The sequence below is a fragment of the Epinephelus lanceolatus genome, chromosome 3, assembly GCF_041903045.1.
Source record: "Epinephelus lanceolatus isolate andai-2023 chromosome 3, ASM4190304v1, whole genome shotgun sequence".
Taxonomy (NCBI): domain Eukaryota; kingdom Metazoa; phylum Chordata; class Actinopteri; order Perciformes; family Serranidae; genus Epinephelus; species Epinephelus lanceolatus.
In genome coordinates this window covers 48929081-48949542 of record NC_135736.1, presented here as the reverse complement: position 1 = coordinate 48949542, position 20462 = coordinate 48929081, and the positions used below count along the sequence as shown (strand labels likewise).

The following is a 20462-nucleotide window of genomic DNA, read 5'->3' as shown; positions in this document are numbered from 1 at the left end:
CAGTATCTGAGATGCTTGCATCCAGGTTGACCATAAAATAAACTGTATCACTGTAACTAAATGACAGTGTTTTATCCATTTTTAGTAACAACCAGCATATCAGATTAAAACATGAAAAAAACATAAGGTTAATGGTTTCGTCTTCGGAGGAACAAAAGGTGTAAGGATCTACTTAAAATTTAATTCTTTTGTGATGAAAATCTTCCACAAGACTGTTGCATAAAGTATAAAAACTTCAAGAACAAGACTTCCGCTCTGACTTTTGTACCAAAATAAAAGGCTACACTTCTACAGATGTCAGAGACTTAAAACATGAGGCAAAGAATACAAATACGCATCATAAAAAATGTTATTTGTGATGTTAACAGTTGTAATGAAAACAGAAAACAATTTGCTGTACATTTGCTCAAGTACTGCACCTAAGAACAATTTTTAAGGGAACTGTGTTTGAGTATTTAGTACAGTATGTGATGCCTCTACTTCACTACATCTCATGGGGAAATATGGTACTTTTTTTAAAGGCTGTAGATACTTAAAAGATTCAGATTAATAATACAAACTATAAATCAACCAGTAAATTATGATGTACTGGATATTAAATTATTATGGATTAAACCACTCAGCTGTATATCAGGTATTTAAAATGAGCTCCACCATCGACAGTTGCAACATTAACACAGGAATGCATCAATTATTATAATCCATGTTACTTTGAAAGGAGATATTTTGCATGAAATACTTTACTTACACACAATCTGATGCTTTTATTTTGAAGGCAGGGCTTTTACTTGTAAGGGGCTGTTCCTTACTTATCACTCCCTGAGTGAAAAATGCACGACCCTCCCTCCACCATAAATTATCTATTAGATTTTTAAAACCTTACCCTTTGAAAAAGGTTAAAAGTGAAAAATTGAAGACAAAATCCTGGAGTGTAAAAAGGCTTCGTTTAATCTTAAATCCAATCAGGTTAGGGAAAAAGTATTTCCTGTTGTAGGGATGAATAAGGTTATGTGTATTAAGGGTTATCATGTCCACCTCATCAGAAACTGGGGAGGGATTAAGAGGAAGATTGGATTTCTCTGCAACGCTAACTTTTTAGCACATTAGCTAACGTTAGCTTCCATAGCAAAACAAACAAGTGTGGTCCTCCTTTGTAAGATTGGCTTCCTGTGACATCATCCATCCACTGAGTGAGAGCATACGGGTCGGCCAGTCTGGTCCCGTTGGTCAGTGTTTACTTATTCAAGTAACACTGGCGGTCCCGGAGAGTGAGTGACCTGACATGGTGCGTTGGTAAATTCAGTCTGACGCTCTACACTAAAATGAGAGCCCTGTTGGTGGAAGAAACGCAGCGTTATATTTCTACATGAATGAACCAAACGGTTAAGTTAATCACACATTCACTCCGCTCGGCGCTCTGCTGCTCCGTCTCCACAGACAATAGCCCCTTTTACACTGCCAGATTTTTGGTGAATGTTGGGCCGTTTTGCCAGCAAGCTGCGAGCGTTTAGACACACAGAGCCGGATTGGCGAGTTGATCTGAAGTCCCCCAATTTTTCGCCTCATAGGGTAGACATATTGGCAGAACCTTTATGGTGTAAAAAGAACGAGGCGGCCTTCCGCAACGGGAGGGGCTGTTGATGACTTGTGGGAGGAGCTGTTAATGACGCCGCACGTGCGACCCACTGGCGGTGGATAAACAGGAAACAGCTGATAGCAGGAATTAGCGAGCAGCTAGTAGCAAGAGGGAAACACAAACCTGACAGACACTGTAAAGATGAGCAACTGGGGAGACAAGGAATTGCGCGCCCTCCTTGTCCTCGCAAACGAAGAGGCCATTAACCGTCAGATGACGGGGACGGTGAAGAACGGGCCGACTTATGACAGAATCGCCGAAGGACTGACCAGCCGCGGCTTCCCTCCCACGTCACTGTTTACGTCACACGCTGAGCTACATGTTTTGTTACTTGCTCACGCCCCCCATTGCCCCGAAAAAGGCGCATTCTGTATAAACAAAAGTAGGTAGGCGGCATTTTGCTGCACTCCCTGATTTTGTTTTTATACTGCCAATGCTGAAAGAAGACTGATTGGGGCTAAAGTGTCCAGAGTGCACTCTGCCACTCTGAGAGTGCGCTGCTCTGGATAACCCAATGCTACATTCAGACAGCGCTCCAAATTTATGAACGCTCCAGTCTGTGTCAGAGTGCGCTCCCACACTCAGAATGAGTGTTTCTGAACGCACCACTCACATCATCTTCCTCCGTCGTCTAAAAAATAAGACAACACAACTTGCTAACTAGCGCTAGCTAATGTCTGTGGAGAACTGTTTTGCCTCCAGCTAAGCCCCGCCCACCAAAAAACCGCATATTGTTTTCTAACAGTAATTTTAAGAGTATGTAAGTTATACAACCATTTAAATTTGTATCCCCTCCCCTGAGCCAAAATAAAAAATAAGCTCCTCAGTGCTTAAAAAAATATTTGACATGCATCCCCCTTTTTTGCACCACCCACTCCCCTCTCATAAATAACGAACAGTCCCTAAGTGTCTCACATTTTGCAAAGTAAGTGATCAGAATACGTCTTTATTTCCCCGCTGACTGCAGACCTGGCAACAACTATATAACGTTTATAACTCGAGCTTCAAAGCTAACTAAGTTATGAAAGTCAGTGTTATTTTGAAAAAAGTTGACCGGAAGTCGTGGTGGTTACTCAAACGCCCCCCGGGCAGTTACTCCCGCTGTTCTCCATCCATTCATCCCTCCCCCCGCCTCTCCGTACCCTCAGTTCGCCGCTGTGCGCCGCTGAATCGGCTGTTCGTGTCGCCCGCTGCCCCTCACCTCCTCCCCGGCGGTCCCGAGTGCTGAACACCGCTGGTCTGACTGTGTCTGTGGAGCATTACGGAGAAGATGAGTCCCCGGTCCCGGAGCTGGTTGTGGGTCTGGTCGTGCTTGCTGAGCCTGGGTGTTGTGACCCGGGCTCTGGACCTGGAGGAGCTGTTCGAGTTCGGAGGAGAAGCCGGAGACGAGCAGCTGCTGCCCGGCTCGGACTCCACCGCCGAGCTGGCTCTCAACGGATCTCTGTTCTTCTTCGGCGACACCTTCGACAAAGTTTACGTGAGTTTAACCTCCAGCCGGTGTTTAATGAAAAAGAAAATCAGATTTCACCATGAAGTTCATTCATCAAAGTTTAACCAGAGCTCAGGAGTCAGTGGAAAAGTGCAGCAGGAGATCCAGTGAAAATCAGACCTGGTTTCAGCTGTAAAATCACTCCTTACATTTAAAGTTTATAAACTCCAGTAAAAGTCTAAATAACTTAAGTGTTCCGCCAGAGATTCATCAAGTTTGTAAAATCAGATCCAGCACAAATAAACCAACATTTTAGGAATAAAATAAAATAAAATAGAACTTAAAATGACTGAAATTCAACTAAGATTAGCAATTAATTTATAACTATAACTTTTTCTCAGTAAATCATCCAAACTATGACATATTCAAAAATAACAAGCAAACAAATGTCTGTCAGAAGCTTCAGTTCAGACTGATCTTAAAATGGACCTAAAGTTAGAGGTGGAAATCACCAGAGGCCCCACAGTATATTATTTTCACAATATTTAAGTCACCATATGATTTACAATATGCTGAGAATCGCGACGCATTACACGTTATTACTTTATATCTACACCCCAAAGTATCTCCCCTAAAGGAAATCTTCCTCAACATCTGTTTTATCTAATAAAAAATAAGATTTTCAGTCTGTTTATTGAACTCCAACCATTTTTATTGCTGCAAAATGCATCTCGAAAAACATCTGGCTACTAAAATTTGCAATATTTATGATGTAAATAAATAATCAATCAATACTATGCTGTATTGTTTTTCTCCACTAAAATACTTTTATATATTTATAGAAATATATATTTATTTGTTTGTGACTCAACATAAATGAATAAAGCAGATATTTGTTATTTTTATGTGGTAACTAACATGATGACTCACTCATTAAACTAAATCTATACATATTTAAACCGTCTCATATCAAGGTTAAAAAAATAAGGTCACTCAGTTTCTCTTTCTCTTAATTTCTTTAAATTAGCAAATATTCAAAGGACTTTTGGTGTTAAACATAAAACACGTTACATAAATGATCATGTTTATTTGGATTGTTTTTAAGCTTATTATGAGGGTTTGTATTTGGTTAGTTTATGAATCTGTCTCGTCTTCATCCTCATCATTCTTCACTTTCAAATTGTAAAGTGATTATATTGAATTATTGACTATTGATCCCGGTGGGTTGTTTACACTTGATGATAAAGTTTTCTGTTCAATCAGCGAGAGACACCTCAGCTCAAACTTTAGATCCTCTCTGAGTTTCACATTTTTTTCACAATGACATCAAAAAACGCTCTTCGTCTTGTCTGATCTTCAGCGTTAACTGATCGTTCATCAGCAGCGTTCGGTTCTTCAGCTGATGTCATGTTTTGGTTCATTCACTTGAACGACACTAACGTCTGTCAGGACTCCGACTCCAGCTCAGTCTTTCACTACACACTTTGGATTTTAAAGGGATAGTTCGGATTTTTGGAAGTGGGGTTGTATGAGGTGCTCATCCATAGTCAGAAGGACTTCTTACATGTAGATGGCGCTACAGAGTCCCTGCTTTATGCCTCCTTTGCATTTTTACACAGAACCAAACGACGGCGGCGTCATTCCCCCCTAGTGTGTGATTTTAGACACTATGCCTGTACCCTGGAAATCCAGAGTTCTCGCGAGAGCACAGTTTGAATTTGCTCAGCGAGTCACTCTGGCAATCAGTAATGATGCTCATTACCTTTGGAGCCGAGCTGCACCAATCACATCAGTCTATCTGACATAGGCCGGACAGAGGCGATCTAAACAGACGACGACAGCGCTGCGATGACGAAGTCCGGACACTTATACAGACATTGATTCGGCCTTGTTACCACCTCCATTCCAGACTCAGAGGGACGACAACTCTCTCTGCAATTGTTCCTTACGTACAGAACAGCAAGTCAAAATAATGGCGTGATATTCCTGTCTTGAACAGACAGTGTAAAAGTGGCGAGTGTATTACCTACAGTAGATGGCGGTCAATATGGCCCCAGTTTTGAGAAGCAGTCAGGAATACGCCACAGAAGCAAAGCAGTGTACTGCTGTGGACGGGGGCAGCAGCAAAACATATTTTAGCCTCCTAAAAACATCAGTATATTCTATTTATCAGTATTTATCAATATATAAATAATTGTGAGGTACTTGTATTTCGACTGTGGCTTCAGCTTCTGTCAGTGTCTCAGATGTTGCAGCTGTGAGTCTCTGCAGCGATCACACGCATGATTGATTAGTCTGATAATCATCTCGTCACTTCAGTCTTTGAGTCTGCGCTCTCTGTTTGTTTGTTGACACCTGATAAGGTTTTCTATTGGCTCTTAATCGCCTCCATGCATTGTAAATCTGTTTACAAAATAAGAGTCCTCTGTGTGTGTGTGTGTGTGTGTGTGTGTGTGTGTGTGTGTGCGCACGCGTGTGGTTTCCCTGCAGTCGTAGCTGCCGCATTTGGTTTCCAGATCCACATCAGTCCTGCTGACGTGTTTGATTTGTGGTGATTGCAGTGACACGTTGAGGTGTTGGTGGTGTGAGCAGACAGGTGGAGCTGCTGCTGGAGGTCTGCTGCTGTTTGTTCAGTTCACTCATGGAGACGGAGGTGTTGGATTCTCTGTGAATACGTGAACAGAGGCTGGAATGTGAGCCAATTAAAAGCCAACACAGATAAGCCCTTCATCAGGCCGACAAACACACACACACACACTCTGAATGCATTCCTCAGGTCATGTGACGGCTAATCCAGATTGGAGCATCTACACTCGCTGTGAAACATGTTTCCAACGATCTTTAGGAGTGAAAGAAGAAAAGAGTTGAGTGTTAAACGCTTGTGTTACCAAACAAGCAACGTGCCTTGGGGTGGCTTCATTTACAGTTGTTTTTTTGTACTTTGATTAAATGCAAATAAAGTTTTTTGACTTAATGTCACTACAGTAGAATATTAACTAACTGTTCTGCATTGTCTGCTGATTTGGCCCTGTTTAGTCAAAGATCCTTACGTTGAAATGTAAACTAATGGTTCAGCGTTCAGATTTAAGGGGATTTAATGGCATCTAGTGGTGATTGTAGACTGCAACCAGTTGAAACTTCTCCTGGTTAGAAATCCTTCAGTGTTCATTGTTCAGAAGGTTTTTACTGAGAGCTGAATTATCCACAGAGGTCTCTTCCTCTCCAAAACAAACCGACCAGCTGATTTAAACTGGTAAAAACACTAAATGGAGCGCCCCATGTATATATATTATAATATTATTCATAAGTTATATTGCCCAGCCCTACAAGGCCCCGATCACACAGAAAGCATTCTGCAGGTTACAAATCATGAGTCCTCTTAAATGTGGGCGGGGTTGTTGTCACTCACTGCTCCGTCCAGCACTCGCTGTATTTCCTCATCAGCGGTGACACAGATGGAAGTCTGCACCTGGTTTATCGTCCACAGAACGAGGCTGCACGCCCACATTTTCACAACAAAATAGAACAGGCTGCAGTGAGAGTCTCTCTCCATGGGATATTTAAAAATAGCAGCTTTGTGCATTTAGTCCTTCTCAGGCAAGCTCAGGGGTTTAGTGTTGCTGTAGCCCACAGGAAGTGAGGATTAGAATATATGACCTTCACATAATCCGCTCCAAATTAATCTATATTTTTAAAGTCATTACTAAAAGTGTGTGTCATATAAAAACTAAAGTGATGGTCAAAGTTGTCACAGTGAAATTTAAGGTGTGCTGATGGATTCACGTCATCAACTCATGCATTGAGTAACATTACAAGTTAACGTTCCACCTTAAAAGTTGCCGGCAGTCGGCCCAGTGAATGACGTTATTTTTTTCTCTTTCATTTTATAGTTGTAGTTTACTGATGTATGAACAGAGGTTACATAAAACCAGAGTGAGCGTCCTCTACTGACCAATCAGACTGCAGGGTTTCTAGCTCCACCTTTTAGTACCAGATCTGTGTGCTAGGTACCCCAACAGAGGGGGGACCAAACATGGGGACGCTGAGGAACGCTTCTGTTGGGACCATCCACAACTTTCACTGTGGAGACGGTAAAAAAGCATCCTGAACTGAACCGGACAACTCGGTGGAAACGCTAAATGGACCAAGGGTCTAGGTATTTGAAGGGTTACTCTTGGTTCCAAAGGTACTATACCAAAAGTGTTTGCTGGAAACGGGGCTATATTTCACTCAGGAGTTGGTGGAGACCAAAAATGGAGCAAAAAGGGAGAATATCTGCCTGACATTCATCAGGTGACACAAATGCAGACTCCCGATGAATCCTCACGTCAGTCTGTGACAACTGGAAATAAGTTCCACATATCAGCCCAAAACTTTTCTGTCACCGCCATGTGGCCCAAAAACAAAGTGCAGATGGTGGTGTGGAAACTCAGGGAACATCTTGGGAAACAAAAAACTGCTTGTTAGGATTATTTGGCAGCATCACTCCATCAGTGCACTTTCTGTATCATTTCCTGTAAAGACAAAATGAATCTTCTATACCCACTACAAAAAGTGTACTGTGAAAATTTGTATTTAAAACAGATCTGGCAAACAACTGAAGAAGCTAAGTAACAAAACGTGCGTCCAGAAAAGACAAGTTCATTAAAGAAATATAAACTTATCAGCAGTAGAAACTTGTTTGATGGAAAGTTTTTCTTTCATTAGGGAAGCAGCTGAATCTTGTCGACACCTTGATACATCCACACAGAGTGTTTTTATTCTGTGTCTCAGGCACTTCACCATTTGTCCTCCGTTCTCCTGTTAGAATAACAGCAGACCACACTGAGTCTCTACAGGAAGTCACCGCGACACCACAAAGGTTGGCTTCATGCTCGTTATTTCAGACGCTGCAGGCAGAGTTGGATTAACTCTGAGCAGACGTGTAGACCTGAGTTTGTTGTTGGAGGATGAATCAGTTAAACTGTGTCCACATACAGGACAGGAAGTGAATGGATGCTTGGTGTCCTGTTGGTTTGACCTCACAGGCTGTTGGTTGGTCTCTCAGTTGATTGAATCACTCCATCCGACTCTTTGGTCCTCAGACTGATTGTGGATACTTTGCTCAGTGTGATACAAGTTTGTGTAGAGATGGATTTTGATGCTTGACAGAATAAATTTTCTTAAGGTTTTCTACTATCAACAAATTAAATAAAAGTTGGCGAGTGTGAAATCACATTACTTTAAACTTCAAGATTCACTCTAAAATAAAATCATATTCTTCCTCTCACCTGTAGAGCTGTTTAACAGTCTAGATAGTTTTGGTGTGAGTTGCAGAGTGTTGGCGATATCGGCCGTAGAGATGTCTGCCTTCTCTTTGATATGACCAAACTAGATGGCGCTTGCCTTGTGGTACTCAAAGCGCCCAAAAAATACATTTGAAAAACTCAACATCACTCAGAACGTTTCGATGTCATCAGTGAAATGGATTTATTGTGTCAGTCTGACCAAAACCGGACTTTTAAAATACATAAACATGAACATGTTAGTCCAACTGAAATCGTACTAAATCAAATTTCTCACAGATAATGTGATTAGGAGTTGAATTCCTCCTGCATGTATACAGTCAATCAGACCCAAACTGGCCGAGGCGCTCTGAGCATGCTCCACAGTTTCCGCCCCAGGCTTTGACCCGGAAGTCCAATAGCATTAAATGTGTAAGAGAAGAAGAAGCCGGTAACAACATGGAGAAATCTACATCCAGAGCCGTGACTTTTTGGACGGACCAAATGTACAGAGCTGTAAAGTTGTCCACCATGGTAGCAGTTAGCTGCTAGCTAACCGTAGCTAACTTGTTTGTCCATTGTTTGGTCTGTGACGTAATAGGTCAACAGGAAAAAGGTCCAATACTAACAAGCTGAAAGGAGGAATATCTCCACCTATCGTAGAGGAGTTGCACAGTTATCGCTGTTTTCGTGTTGTAACGCCCCTCGTGTTTCTGCACTCGAAGTGCTCAGTGTTTTTGCCGGAGTGCTCTGAACTCCTCCAGTTGAAAAAACTTCAACTCAGAGCGGAAAAACCTGTTGCCTGGCAACAATGAAAAGGTGCAGCAAGCGTTTTTTTTTTACTAGTGGCATTTTGTTGAAAAAAAAAAGAAAAAAGAAAAAGGCAGTGCGGTGCACTTTGCGTTTTTCGTCCTGCTAAACACATTCTGTGTGATCAGAGGCTAATGTTTCTATTTCTTAAGTGATTTTAACGAGTCGTTTTTACACTCATGGGTTTTATGATCCTTGTGTTGTTGAGAAAAAAAAGTTTGTCTTCAGTTAATTCAGTGTTGCTGCCGATAATTTGAAAGGCTTCTGTCCGCACTTTCATCTGTATTTGTGCACGTTTTCTGAAAGCTTGCCAATTACGACAAAATGGAGCAGCAGAGCAGTTCAAGCTAGGGACGCACAATATTGGATTTTTTTTGTTGATATCCGATCTGTAACAACTTATTTCACGGATAACCGAAATCGATATATACACTTTTTCCTCACCTAATGTTAGTGATCATCAAGTCTCTCCTGTAGTAGAATAACATCATATTATACATGTATACTCTTATCGTGACGGCCCACCAGCAGATGGAGACATGAAATACTTTTCAATGTAATATTCATTCATTGTGCAACATAAGAAAAAGCATGTTGGCCGATTCTGATGACAATGTATGTTGACGTATCGCTGCCACGGGTTGACGCAGTCGATGCAGCGTGGACATTAGATGTTTGTGGTTTGAACGGCGCTCGTCTAATAACGGAGACTTTCTGTGTAACGTGTCAGACTGACAGCTGTCAGTGTTCATCTGCTGGATTTTCCCACAGTGTGAAGCTCTAATTGGTCACTGTGCGTCCATAAAGACCCCGCCCCCTCTTTAAAGTATCTGTGACATCCTGTTGGTCCCCAGTAATTATCAGCCCCACAGTGACGCTCCTCCAGCTTTCTTTTATACTTCCAAACCTGCATCAGGTTAGAAAACACTCTACAGTTGATTATGTAATAAAATCTCATGGCTCAGCTCCAGCTGCTGCTGCCGGGGAGGCTTTTACTCCTCGACAGGAAGCGGAGCGTCCTCGTAGAGCTGGCACATCTGGAGCGTATAGACTGGAGACATCTGTCCTCTAAAACCAGATGGCAGCGCTCAGTGTGTTTCCTCCCTCCGCTGTTCTCACACTGATAATGATGATCTCAGGGATCGGACATGTGTGATGTCAGCGACGTCCTGGCAGGTTTCCACTGAGGAGTACATGTGATCTCATGGCTGCAGGTCCTCAGACTCTATACGTGTTATTACATGTACGAACTGCTCGTTCATTGTATCGTCAATGATTTTATTTCTAAATAAAATCTGCCAGTGAAAAATGTTGCACTCAGTAGTGGAAGGTAACTTTTACTCAAGTACTGTATTTCACCAGCAAACTGACCATTTGTATATCAGTTACTCACCATGTATGATCTTGAATTCTTAAAGAAAGCTTTGTTTTATGTGCATGCCTTCGCTGTGAACTGAAGGCCAGAACACACCGGCCCTTAACAGCATACGTCTAAACAGCCACCCCTATTATTTTCTACGCACAACCCCAGAGCGGCAGCTAGACGTACGTCAGTGCTCATAGATGCATCGCCCTGCGACACTTCACGCCACTGTCCTGTGTGCTTCAACACCACCTCTGAACTAAAGACATTTATTCTTCTAGCTCGTACGTACTGACTCCTGTAGCAGCTCTTCTTCTCTGCTCTCTATGGATGTGTAAAACAAACTCTGTTGTTGTTTCTCGTGTGTGTTGAAATACGGATGAGTAGGGACTCGTTTAGAAATATCCAGAGCAATCTTACCATTATAAAGACATTGGCAAACAAGATACTGCCTGGGGAGCCATGGCTCTGGACATGGTCTCTTCGGCGGAGGTTATACTTCTGCGTTGAATCGACACCGTAGCTACAGAATAGGCTCTGCGTCAACATGGAGCCTACGGAGGTCTGCATTGCTGTGACATGTAGTTACATTTCTGGGGAGGTGCACGTCAGGCTACGGCTTTAAAAAGGGTTGCTCGAGAACTTGTGAGTGAGCGAGGGGGCGGAGCTGTGTGGAGAGTGTGACAGAGGAGAGATGAACACTGGTATGTGTCATGTGATGCAACTTGACCCGATATCGATATAAACTGTGTCTAAATTTATATCTTGCTTGAAACTATATCGATATATCGTACACAGTCGTTATATCGCCCAGCCCTAATTCTATTATGTAAAGCACTTAGAGTTATACTTGCTGTTTGAACCGTGCCATACGAACAAAGGTATTATTATTATTATTATTATTATTATTAGCATCATTAGATGAAATGCAACACTGGAAATGAGACGCAGTGTGAATCAAAAAACTTTAATCAAAGGTTTACAAGGTGAATCCATGTTGGGTTAACTGTGTGTTTGATGCGTCAGATGTGTTCACTCTTGACTGATGTCAGACGTGTTGCATCGGCTCTCTCAAACCTCCTCTTTACAGAAGCTAAAAGCTTCCTGAACCCGCCGTCATCGTCCTGTTCAACCTGTGAACTTCTGAGAGCTTTGGTAGTCTCGTTAGCTGCTCTGACACTCTGCTCAGACAAAAGACTTCCTGTGATGAAACTCGAGCGTCCTCGGCTCTGCAGGCGTCTCCTCTAAAGTCGGATACCTGCTGGGTGACGCCGGCCTCTCGCCCACATGCTGCTGTCATTCATGCGTTTCTGTGGAGGAAGTGTCTGCGTCGGTGCTGGAGCCCTCCCGCCTTTACAGAGGCAGCCGAGCAGAACGGCTCTTATTTCATCTCACAGCATCTTCTCAAACCCACAGATACTTCTTTCATGTTTTCAGAGCGCTGACGCTCTGACCTTTGACCTCTTTGCTGCTGGTTGCTTGTAAAGATTGATGTTACCTGCATCCTCTCTGCTCAGGTAGAGTCAGCAGCCCTTTTTACACATAGATGGCACTGCTGCAGAGCTGCTATGAAGTCCCTTCTTCACCACATTTGTATTTTTACACAGAACAGAAAGACAGTGTCACACCAGTGTGTGATTTTAGACAGGATGTTGGCATTGCGGAGACAGAGGAGGCGTGATGGGCGTGTTGTAGAACACAGCAGCATCGGCCTCTAGTGTGACATATAACATACGTGTCAGCAGCTCTTTATAAACAATAACAATGACATCACATGTCAATAACAATCATTTAGCATCTCATTATATGGCGGCTGATCTCATCCTCTGCTTGGAGGGTAAGGAGCTCCTCGATCTCAGTGTTTTCACTATTTGTAGACATTTACAGCTGCTGTTCTTCTTCTTTGAGTTAGCTGCTAACTGCTAGTAGCTTTTTTTTAAAAAAATCTTTGTTAATTCAGCCTTCATTTACACAATACAGGAAACAGTAAGATGCCCACTTCCTGTTCACAAACTCTCAGGGCACTAAAATATGTTACTGAAAGCAATTTAGGCAGCAGCAGAATTGTAGTTCATATTTGATCAGCGCTTTGTAGTTTTACAGTTTGGTGCTACAGAGCTGCTACGATGTCCCTTCTTTACAACGCATTAGCATTTTCTACACAGAACCAAACAGCGGCGACGTCATGCCACTGTAGTGTGTGATTTTGGACAATATGTCGGCATTCTGGAAGCGAAAGTTGCGTGATGTGTAACACAACAGCGTCGGCCAACTCTGTCCCCCCATTCTGCGATTGTACCTTATATATAGTGCGGCAAAGCGGCGTAAGGGCGCGATATCCGGTTGAAACAAACAAGCCTCTTGAGGACACCTTGGAAAATGTGATGGATGATTTTAAAGACTAAAAAAATGATTTATCAAAAACAGATGTATTCAGAATGAAAATATTTACTAGCTGCAGTCCTAATATTGTTTATACTTTGTTTGCTTTTCTCTCAAATCACACTGAAACTACATGAAGTATATTTTTTAAAACAGTTTCTTTACACAGTTCATGTTTTTGAATGAAAAAGAAAATGTAACTCTGTTCATCGACTTTAATCATTTTTATTGCAGCTGAATGTGGCACTGTCATAAAACCTGTCAGAAATGCTATACGTATCGATTTTTTTCCCACCCCAGTAACTCTAGGTGCAGGAGATGACGTGCATTGTTCCCTTGTTGGTTGAGAGAAATGACCAGCCCTGATTATATTTGAGAATATATGAATAAATGAACAACGTCTTGTGTTAACGGAAGACGTTTTTGTGTAAATCAAAGCTGAACTTTGATGTTTTGACCAATCATCCGCTCCGTCACTAAGACGTGGAGTGACGCTGTGTAACCTCCTGCCTCTGATGGACAGGATTCACTTCACGGTCACAGTTCATTGTGTCTCTGTGGTTTTCAGTGTGCGAGGCGGATCTGAGTTAATGAGTTTAAAGAGATTCCTTTGAGTGAAAGGGAAGTCATTGTGTGGAATTCCTGTGGGCTGACAAAGCGAGCAGAGCTGTAGGAGAGTCCAGCTTCTGAGTGTCCAACTGCAGGTCTCACGGTCACTAACGGGATGTGTGCACTCCGTGGTCAAAAAGTCCTCAATCCTGTTTTAATTACCTTCCACAGTTATAAGAAAATCTGCAGCACACACCAAGATGAAGCTGCGAAAACCTTAACAGCACCAAAGACAGTGTGGGTTCAAAGAACGATGTTCACAAGCTGTCCGTGTGACAGAAGAATGCAGCTGCTGATAGTTTTAGGAATCAGAAAATATAAATAAGGAGGGAGTTCATGTATGAATCAGTGATCTACTCTACAGCTGTACTGAAATAATGACTTCATTATGAGGAAGGATTTAATAAAAAAAAGTGTGTCATAGCTTGAAGATTCTGCACTCACTGACCATTTTATTAGGTACACCTTGCCCGTACAGGGTTGGACCCCCTTTTTAATTCTTGGTGTCACAGATTCAACAAGGTGCTGAAACATTCCTCAGAAAGTTTGGTCCATATTGACATGATGACATCACACAGTTGGTCCATGATGAGAATCTCCTGTTCCAGCACATCCCAAAGACTGTGGACCCTGCCTCTCACCTAATGTCCACTGGTAGAGGCTCCACCCCCCTGTGACCCTGAATGGGATAAGCGGTCATGGAAATCTAATGAATGAATAAATAGTGGTTAGGATTTTTTTCCCATGTGGTGGAAATGGACTTGTATACAAACATACATGACCCACAGGAATAATACTGTAGTTATTAAACCCTCCGTTAACACTTGACCTCCTGTCTTCTGTTCCAGATCAATACGAATGGATTTGTGTCTGTTGTGAAGCCTCCGGCTGAGGAGGACTATCTGGGGAAGATGCCCGCCAGTTTCAAAATGATTGCAGTGTTGCTGGGAGACATGGACAGTGACAGACAGGGGAAGGTCCACTTCAGGTGGGACAGCAGCCCAGAGGTACTGAGTCGAGCCGCCAAGATCATCAAACGAGCTTTCCCCAGAGACGAAGGAGTGGAGCCCAATGGCATCATCATCGTCACCTGGGAGAACATGAGCGCCCGGGGGACGTCTGGACGAGGGGACGGACCGGACACTAAGGTGAGGGGCCATGTCGGGTTTTTAATAAGCAGACGGAGGATGGGTCGTTTCATATCTCAGGTCTGAGGTTTTATTTTTGCACTGGAGCGTGACACAAATGTCCACCTGCTGGTGGCGCTACAGACGATCTTACATGATCAGCAAAGACAGTAGGATTCATCCTCTGGGACCATGAACGATTGGACAAACTGCATGGATGTCAGTGGTTACTGAGATGTTTCAGTCTGGGCCTAAAAAACTAACTAAGGCTCCTTTATTCTCCCTTTACTTACAAAAATAGATAGGTCTGTTTCAGATGTTGTAAACGTCAGTCCTGTCTTCGCTGTGTTCTGTACGATGGCGTAGATACAGCCAATAGATGGCACTAGAGGATGGAGTCAGATGTGTCAGACAGCAACAAACAAGGTAACGACACTGTTGTCAGTTTCTGTGTAAAAATCATGAAACAAATCTTTGATTATCGTACAGCTACAGCCTTTATTAACGACCGCAGAGTTACATCAACGCCGTTTGACACAGTTTCACCAAACTGACTTCATAAATAAAAGATAAATGAGAGGGCTGTTGTAGTAGACTGTTCAGGTGAGTCAGTGTGCGATATAAGAAATGTTGAGGAGTTTAAACACTTCAGCTGTTCTATTTATAGGTTCTTTGGATGAGACTTAAACAATGTAAAGGATAATTTTGTTGAAATGTATGTGACCACATGCCTCTGTGGTTCCTCTTGTAATTACCACTTTGAACACCATAATAGCCGGAGTCGGCGCTTCATATGAAGCAGTAAAACAAACAATGCAGACAAAGATGAAGAATTACTGGTGGGGATTTAAAAATAGATTTGGTCTTTTAATACTTTTGATTGTGCGAGCGTGTCCAGCAGCTCAAAAAGTCAAAAATGACCCTCTGTGTTTTATCCCAGATGCCTTTTACACCTCATGTTGGAGGCTTATCAGCTGACATTAATCCTCAGCGCCTCACTTTCAAACAAGTAAATATACAGCTTAAGTTCTGAATGTTCCCTTTTGTTTTTATTTCAGTGGCACTGCCATTTGCAAAGGGAACACGCTGAAGCAGCACCTCATTCATTTTGCTTCTGTCTCAAAAATCGGCCTGTCATGATAATGTCTTTTATTCGACGATGTACTGTACCAGAAACAGGTGCTATAAATTATATTATTGTCATTTTCATTTTGAGGCCATTTTATGCAGTAAAGCCGAGTTAGCGACATGCAGTAATAGGACGTGAATGTTAGCAAATGAAGAAGAACCAACTTTTCAGAAACTAAGGAGAGAGAGAGAAGGTGCCCGGTGTATTATAGGGGGGTCCTCCGGCAGACTGGGCCTAAGTCAGCCTAACTAGGGGCTGGTACAGGGCAAGCCTGAGCCAGCCCTAACTATAAGCTTTATCAAAGAGGAAAGTCTTAAGTCTAGTCTTAAATGTGGAGACGGTGTCTGCCTCCCGGACCGTAACAGGAAGATGATTCCACAGGAGAGGAGCCTGATAGCTGAAGGCTCTGGCTCCTGATCTGCTTTTGGAGACTTTAGGGACCATGAGTAACCCTGCGTTCTCAGAGCGCAGTGTTCTGGTGGGATAATATGGCACTATGAGCTCTCTAAGATATGATGGAGCTTGACCATTTAGAGCTTTATAAGTTAACAGTAGGATTTTAAATTCAATTCTGGATTTTACAGGGAGCCAGTGCAGAGAAGCTAAAACAGGAGAAATATGATCTCGTTTCTTAGTTCCTGTTAGTACACGTGCTGCTGCATTCTGAATTAGCTGGAGAGTTTTTAAGGACTTACTAGAGCTACCTGATAATAGAGAGTTACAGTAATCCAGCCTTGAGGTAACAAAAGTGTGGACCAATTTTTCTGCATCTTTTCGGGTCAGGATAGGCCTAATTCTCGCAACATTACACAGATGAAAGAACACAGTCCGTGAGATTTCTTTTTTGTGAGATTTAAAACACAAATCTTGATCAAATATTACTCCGAGGTTTCTTACGGTAGTGGTAGAGGCCAGAGCAATGCCATCTGGAGAAACTATGTCATCAGACAAAGAATTTCTGAGGTGTTTGGGGCCAAGAACAGTGTTATGTAAACAAACACGTGAACACAACAGGCAATAGTGAGATCAGCAAAATGTACGAGGTCGTGTCCATAAATATCATACATTAAGTCTATAATTATCATGACAGGCCTGCTCAATATGCCTCATTCGTCATTATAACGTACAGGTTCTACAGGTGGTTGTGCTGTCATGTTCCCTCCAAGTGCTTTCCTCCACACTCTGACCCGGAGCCATCAACTGTTCACTGTCCTCCACACAGGTTTTCCTAACTGGTCAATAATCCTTTGAAACGTGTTCGGCCAGTGAGAACTCCCAGATTACGCTGTGGTCCAAAATGTCCTGCTTAACGTCATCTCCTTTGTATTTACAGAGAAACACTTTCCAGCTGGTTTTGGTCACCATGGCATCGTCCTCCTGCGCCATCCTCCTGTACCCCCAAGGCGGCCTGCAGTTTCTCTCCACATCAATAGGGGGCGAGAGTAAGGTCCTGGAGACCGGCTTCAATGAAGGCATGGTGGCCGGCTGGTTCAGCTCCTCACAGGGAACGTACTTCCGCAGCACCACTGATGAAGAGACCTCCATCAGGGAACTTACTGAGTATGAATCTGATGTCTTTGTGCTTGAATATAAAAGAAACAAAGTGATTTATGTGTCAGGACAGTGAACTTTGACACGATGACTCTGTGTTCAACTCAGCAAGTTTTTGCGTGCAGAAATTATGAATAAGAGAAAACGTCACTCAAATAAAAGCATAAATCAAGTGTCTTTTGATTTAGACGCATTTTTCTTGCTTTATCCGTCCAGGAAGACAAACTCAGGACAGAACGGTGTTTGGGTGTATGAGATCGGCTCCTCGCCATTCTTTTTCGCCATTACGCCAGGGCTGGTTACCAGTCTATCTGAGGAGGAGAATGCCACCGAACCTCCTGTGACCATGTTGCCAGGGCAACCTGAGGAACCCCAGCTGGTACCGGAAGAAAAGGACGAGTTCCCAACTGAGACTCCCAATGAGTACCAACCCAGTTACCCAGAAGCTGAGACCGTCACGCCAGGGTTTATCGAATCGGAGACCGAAGAACCAGATTACCCAGAATACCCTGAATCTGAGACTGTCACGCCACCCTACACCAACCCTGAGAGGGCTCAACCGAGGTACCCAGACCCATCACAGCCGAGATACCCTGACCGAACAAAGACAGGATACCCAGTCTCTGAGCCTTTGCAACCAAGATACACCGTCCCTGAACCCACTGAGCCTAGGTACTCTCCAGTCGAGCCGAGGTACCCTGATCCTGCCCAACCATACTCTCCAGTCGAGCCAAGGTACCCTGATCCAGCCCAACCATACTCTCCAGTCGAGCCAAGGTACCCTGACCCAGCCCAACCATACTCTCCAGTCGAGCCAAGGTACCCTGATCCTGCCCAACCGCGGTACACCAACCGCGAACCAGTCCAACCAGTGCCGCCCCATTCCAGGCCCCAGCAACCACAAATCGTTGTGGTAGACGAAGATCTCGATGTGAATGGTAAATCAGAACAGCTTGAAACTTTTGTGCTCCAAGATTCAGAACAGAATGTTTCATTGTGTCATTGAAACTGATCGGTTTCATCCTTTGGTTGTTTTCACAGTGTTTGCGTACAATTCTGAGACGTGCGCCCACAACAGCCACAAATGCGCAGCTTTCGCTGACTGCCGGGATTACAGCAAGGGGTACTGCTGCCATTGCAGGCCTGGTTACTACGGTAACGGAAAGGACTGTGTTGCAGAAGGTGAGAGGCATTTTCGATGATACCCAAACTGTTTAATGAGGCAAGTTTTCTTGGACTTATATAAAGAATGATAAAAAGACGGATCGTATCTGTAAAGCATTTTGCAAAACTACAGTTTTCCCTCAGTGTCCTTATGTGTGATATATACTTCTGCGTCGAATCAGTGCCGTACCCTACGCCTTAGCCTGACTTGCACCTCCTCAAAAATGTAACTCCACGTCACAGTGACGCAGACCTCCTGTCTGTCTCTGTAAGCTGACACCATTTCCCTCAGTGGAAACAAAGCTTTGATTTACTTTAATTTCACAGATAAGAAACAATAAATTGTGAAAACAATGAAGCCTCCACTAAAATAGCATTTTAAGTCTTGTGTGTGATTTATCCTGGCTTCATATGAGCAGAGGAAATCTCTGCTTGTTGCTAGGCTAATTTATACAATGTAAAATGCCATAGGCTTGTGCTAATAACGTTAGCATGTTGTATTTGTTTGGAAAACGTGTTTAGTATAAGACAGTTGTTTTGTCAGTGAACCTTGTGAGTTGTAATGGAGCCGAATCTTGTAACGTTACCTTTGTTAAATGTTGCTGTTGTCCCTGGCTTCATATGAGAAGAGGAAACGTATGCTAGCTGCTAGGCTAATTTATACAATGTAAAATACCATAGGCTTGTGCTAATAAACTGTAACTGCAGAGTGACACACCACAGCACAAGTGTAAATCCCCCTTAAGACCTGTTGTCCTGGTTTGTGGACACTTTTTTGTGCCATCTAGTGGCATTACAAGCAAAATACACTAATCCATTTAAAAACAAGATGGCAGCCAACCCTCAGTCAGTCCAAAGTCTATTCGTACAAAACCTGATGAAATTTTATTTTTGAAACTTGTTGATTTATGCTAAATGTTTGTGGTTTGATATAGCAACACATTTTGATTAATTTTAACAATACTGACAAGCTAAGACACTGTTCATTAGATCATACTCATTTTATTATAGTGTTAGTGCAGCATTCTCACAAGCGGATCAGGTGTGACAGACTGCCCCTACAGATAAAAAGAACATTCCTAGCTTGGTGTATAAAACAAAGAAAATCCATACAGAGTTACAAAACAAACAAATCAAAAGGCTTTTAGATATGTTGATTTATTTGCAAATTTGCTTTTGCACAGCTGTGTTCAGGCTAGTGTTACAGTGATACACCAGTTTAAAGGTATACCGTAAAAACTGACGGTTAAAGAGTGCATGTTCTCAGTTTTATGTTTTTCTTTTAATTTGAAATCGATACAGATTTATGCAAACTGATCTCCTGTGGCCATTATGGGGAAATACCAGCATAATTATGGCAAAATATAACTTTTGCATGGCACGTAAGGTAAAATAACGTAAGGTCATGACGTAATGATGGGGGAGACAGAAGTCTTTGCTTTCTGCTGCTAAAGAGTGAGTGTTCTGCTCTCATGGTTCTCTTTTTAGATCAGTTCAAACAATGTTCTCCCGTAGCTGTCTGCAAGGTGTCCAATTTTTAAGTGTAAATCAAACCTTTCTTGTTTTTCCAGGAAAACCACAGAGGATGAACGGAAAAGTGAACGGTCGAGTGTTCGTGGGGAACTCGCCCCGGCCTGAGGAGCTCAGTAACAACGACTTGCACTCGTATGTGGTACCCAATGATGGACGGGCCTACGTGGCCATCAGCAACATTTCTGACGGCCTGGGACCCTCCCTGCTGCCGCTGTCCTCCCTGGGGGGAATCATCGGCTGGGCCTTTGCCCTGGAGCAGCCCGGCTACAAGAACGGCTTCAGTCTCATCGGTGAGGGAGACGAGTTGCGTAGTTTGGTGTCAGATGGTCGATTTTCAACCACCAGTAGTTCTCACTGTGTTCACAGTCATTTGGATGATCTATGTAGATGCCGAAATGCTTAAAAGTTGATGATGACGCTCCAGTGACCTTGGCGTCAATCTGGTTGTTAAACCTTGCAGGACTG

General features: G+C 43.0%; 1 protein-coding gene across 2 annotated transcripts in view; it reads left to right on the top strand.

The window, feature by feature from the left end:
- The window catches only part of LOC117255826 (nidogen-1-like), a 51295-nt gene that overhangs the window by 5530 nt on the left and 25303 nt on the right, over positions 1-20462 (top strand). The window contains exons 2-7 of one of the 2 annotated variants that reach the window (XM_033625032.2): positions 2785-3113; positions 14342-14641; positions 17083-17309; positions 17517-18238; positions 18342-18482; positions 20036-20287. In XM_033625032.2, the coding sequence (XP_033480923.2) occupies positions 2907-3113; positions 14342-14641; positions 17083-17309; positions 17517-18238; positions 18342-18482; positions 20036-20287 (1849 nt within the window). In that variant the 5' untranslated portion in view covers positions 2785-2906. The remainder of the gene's footprint in view (positions 1-2784; positions 3114-14341; positions 14642-17082; positions 17310-17516; positions 18239-18341; positions 18483-20035; positions 20288-20462) is intronic. The other variant, XM_078166558.1, reaches the window with a different exon arrangement.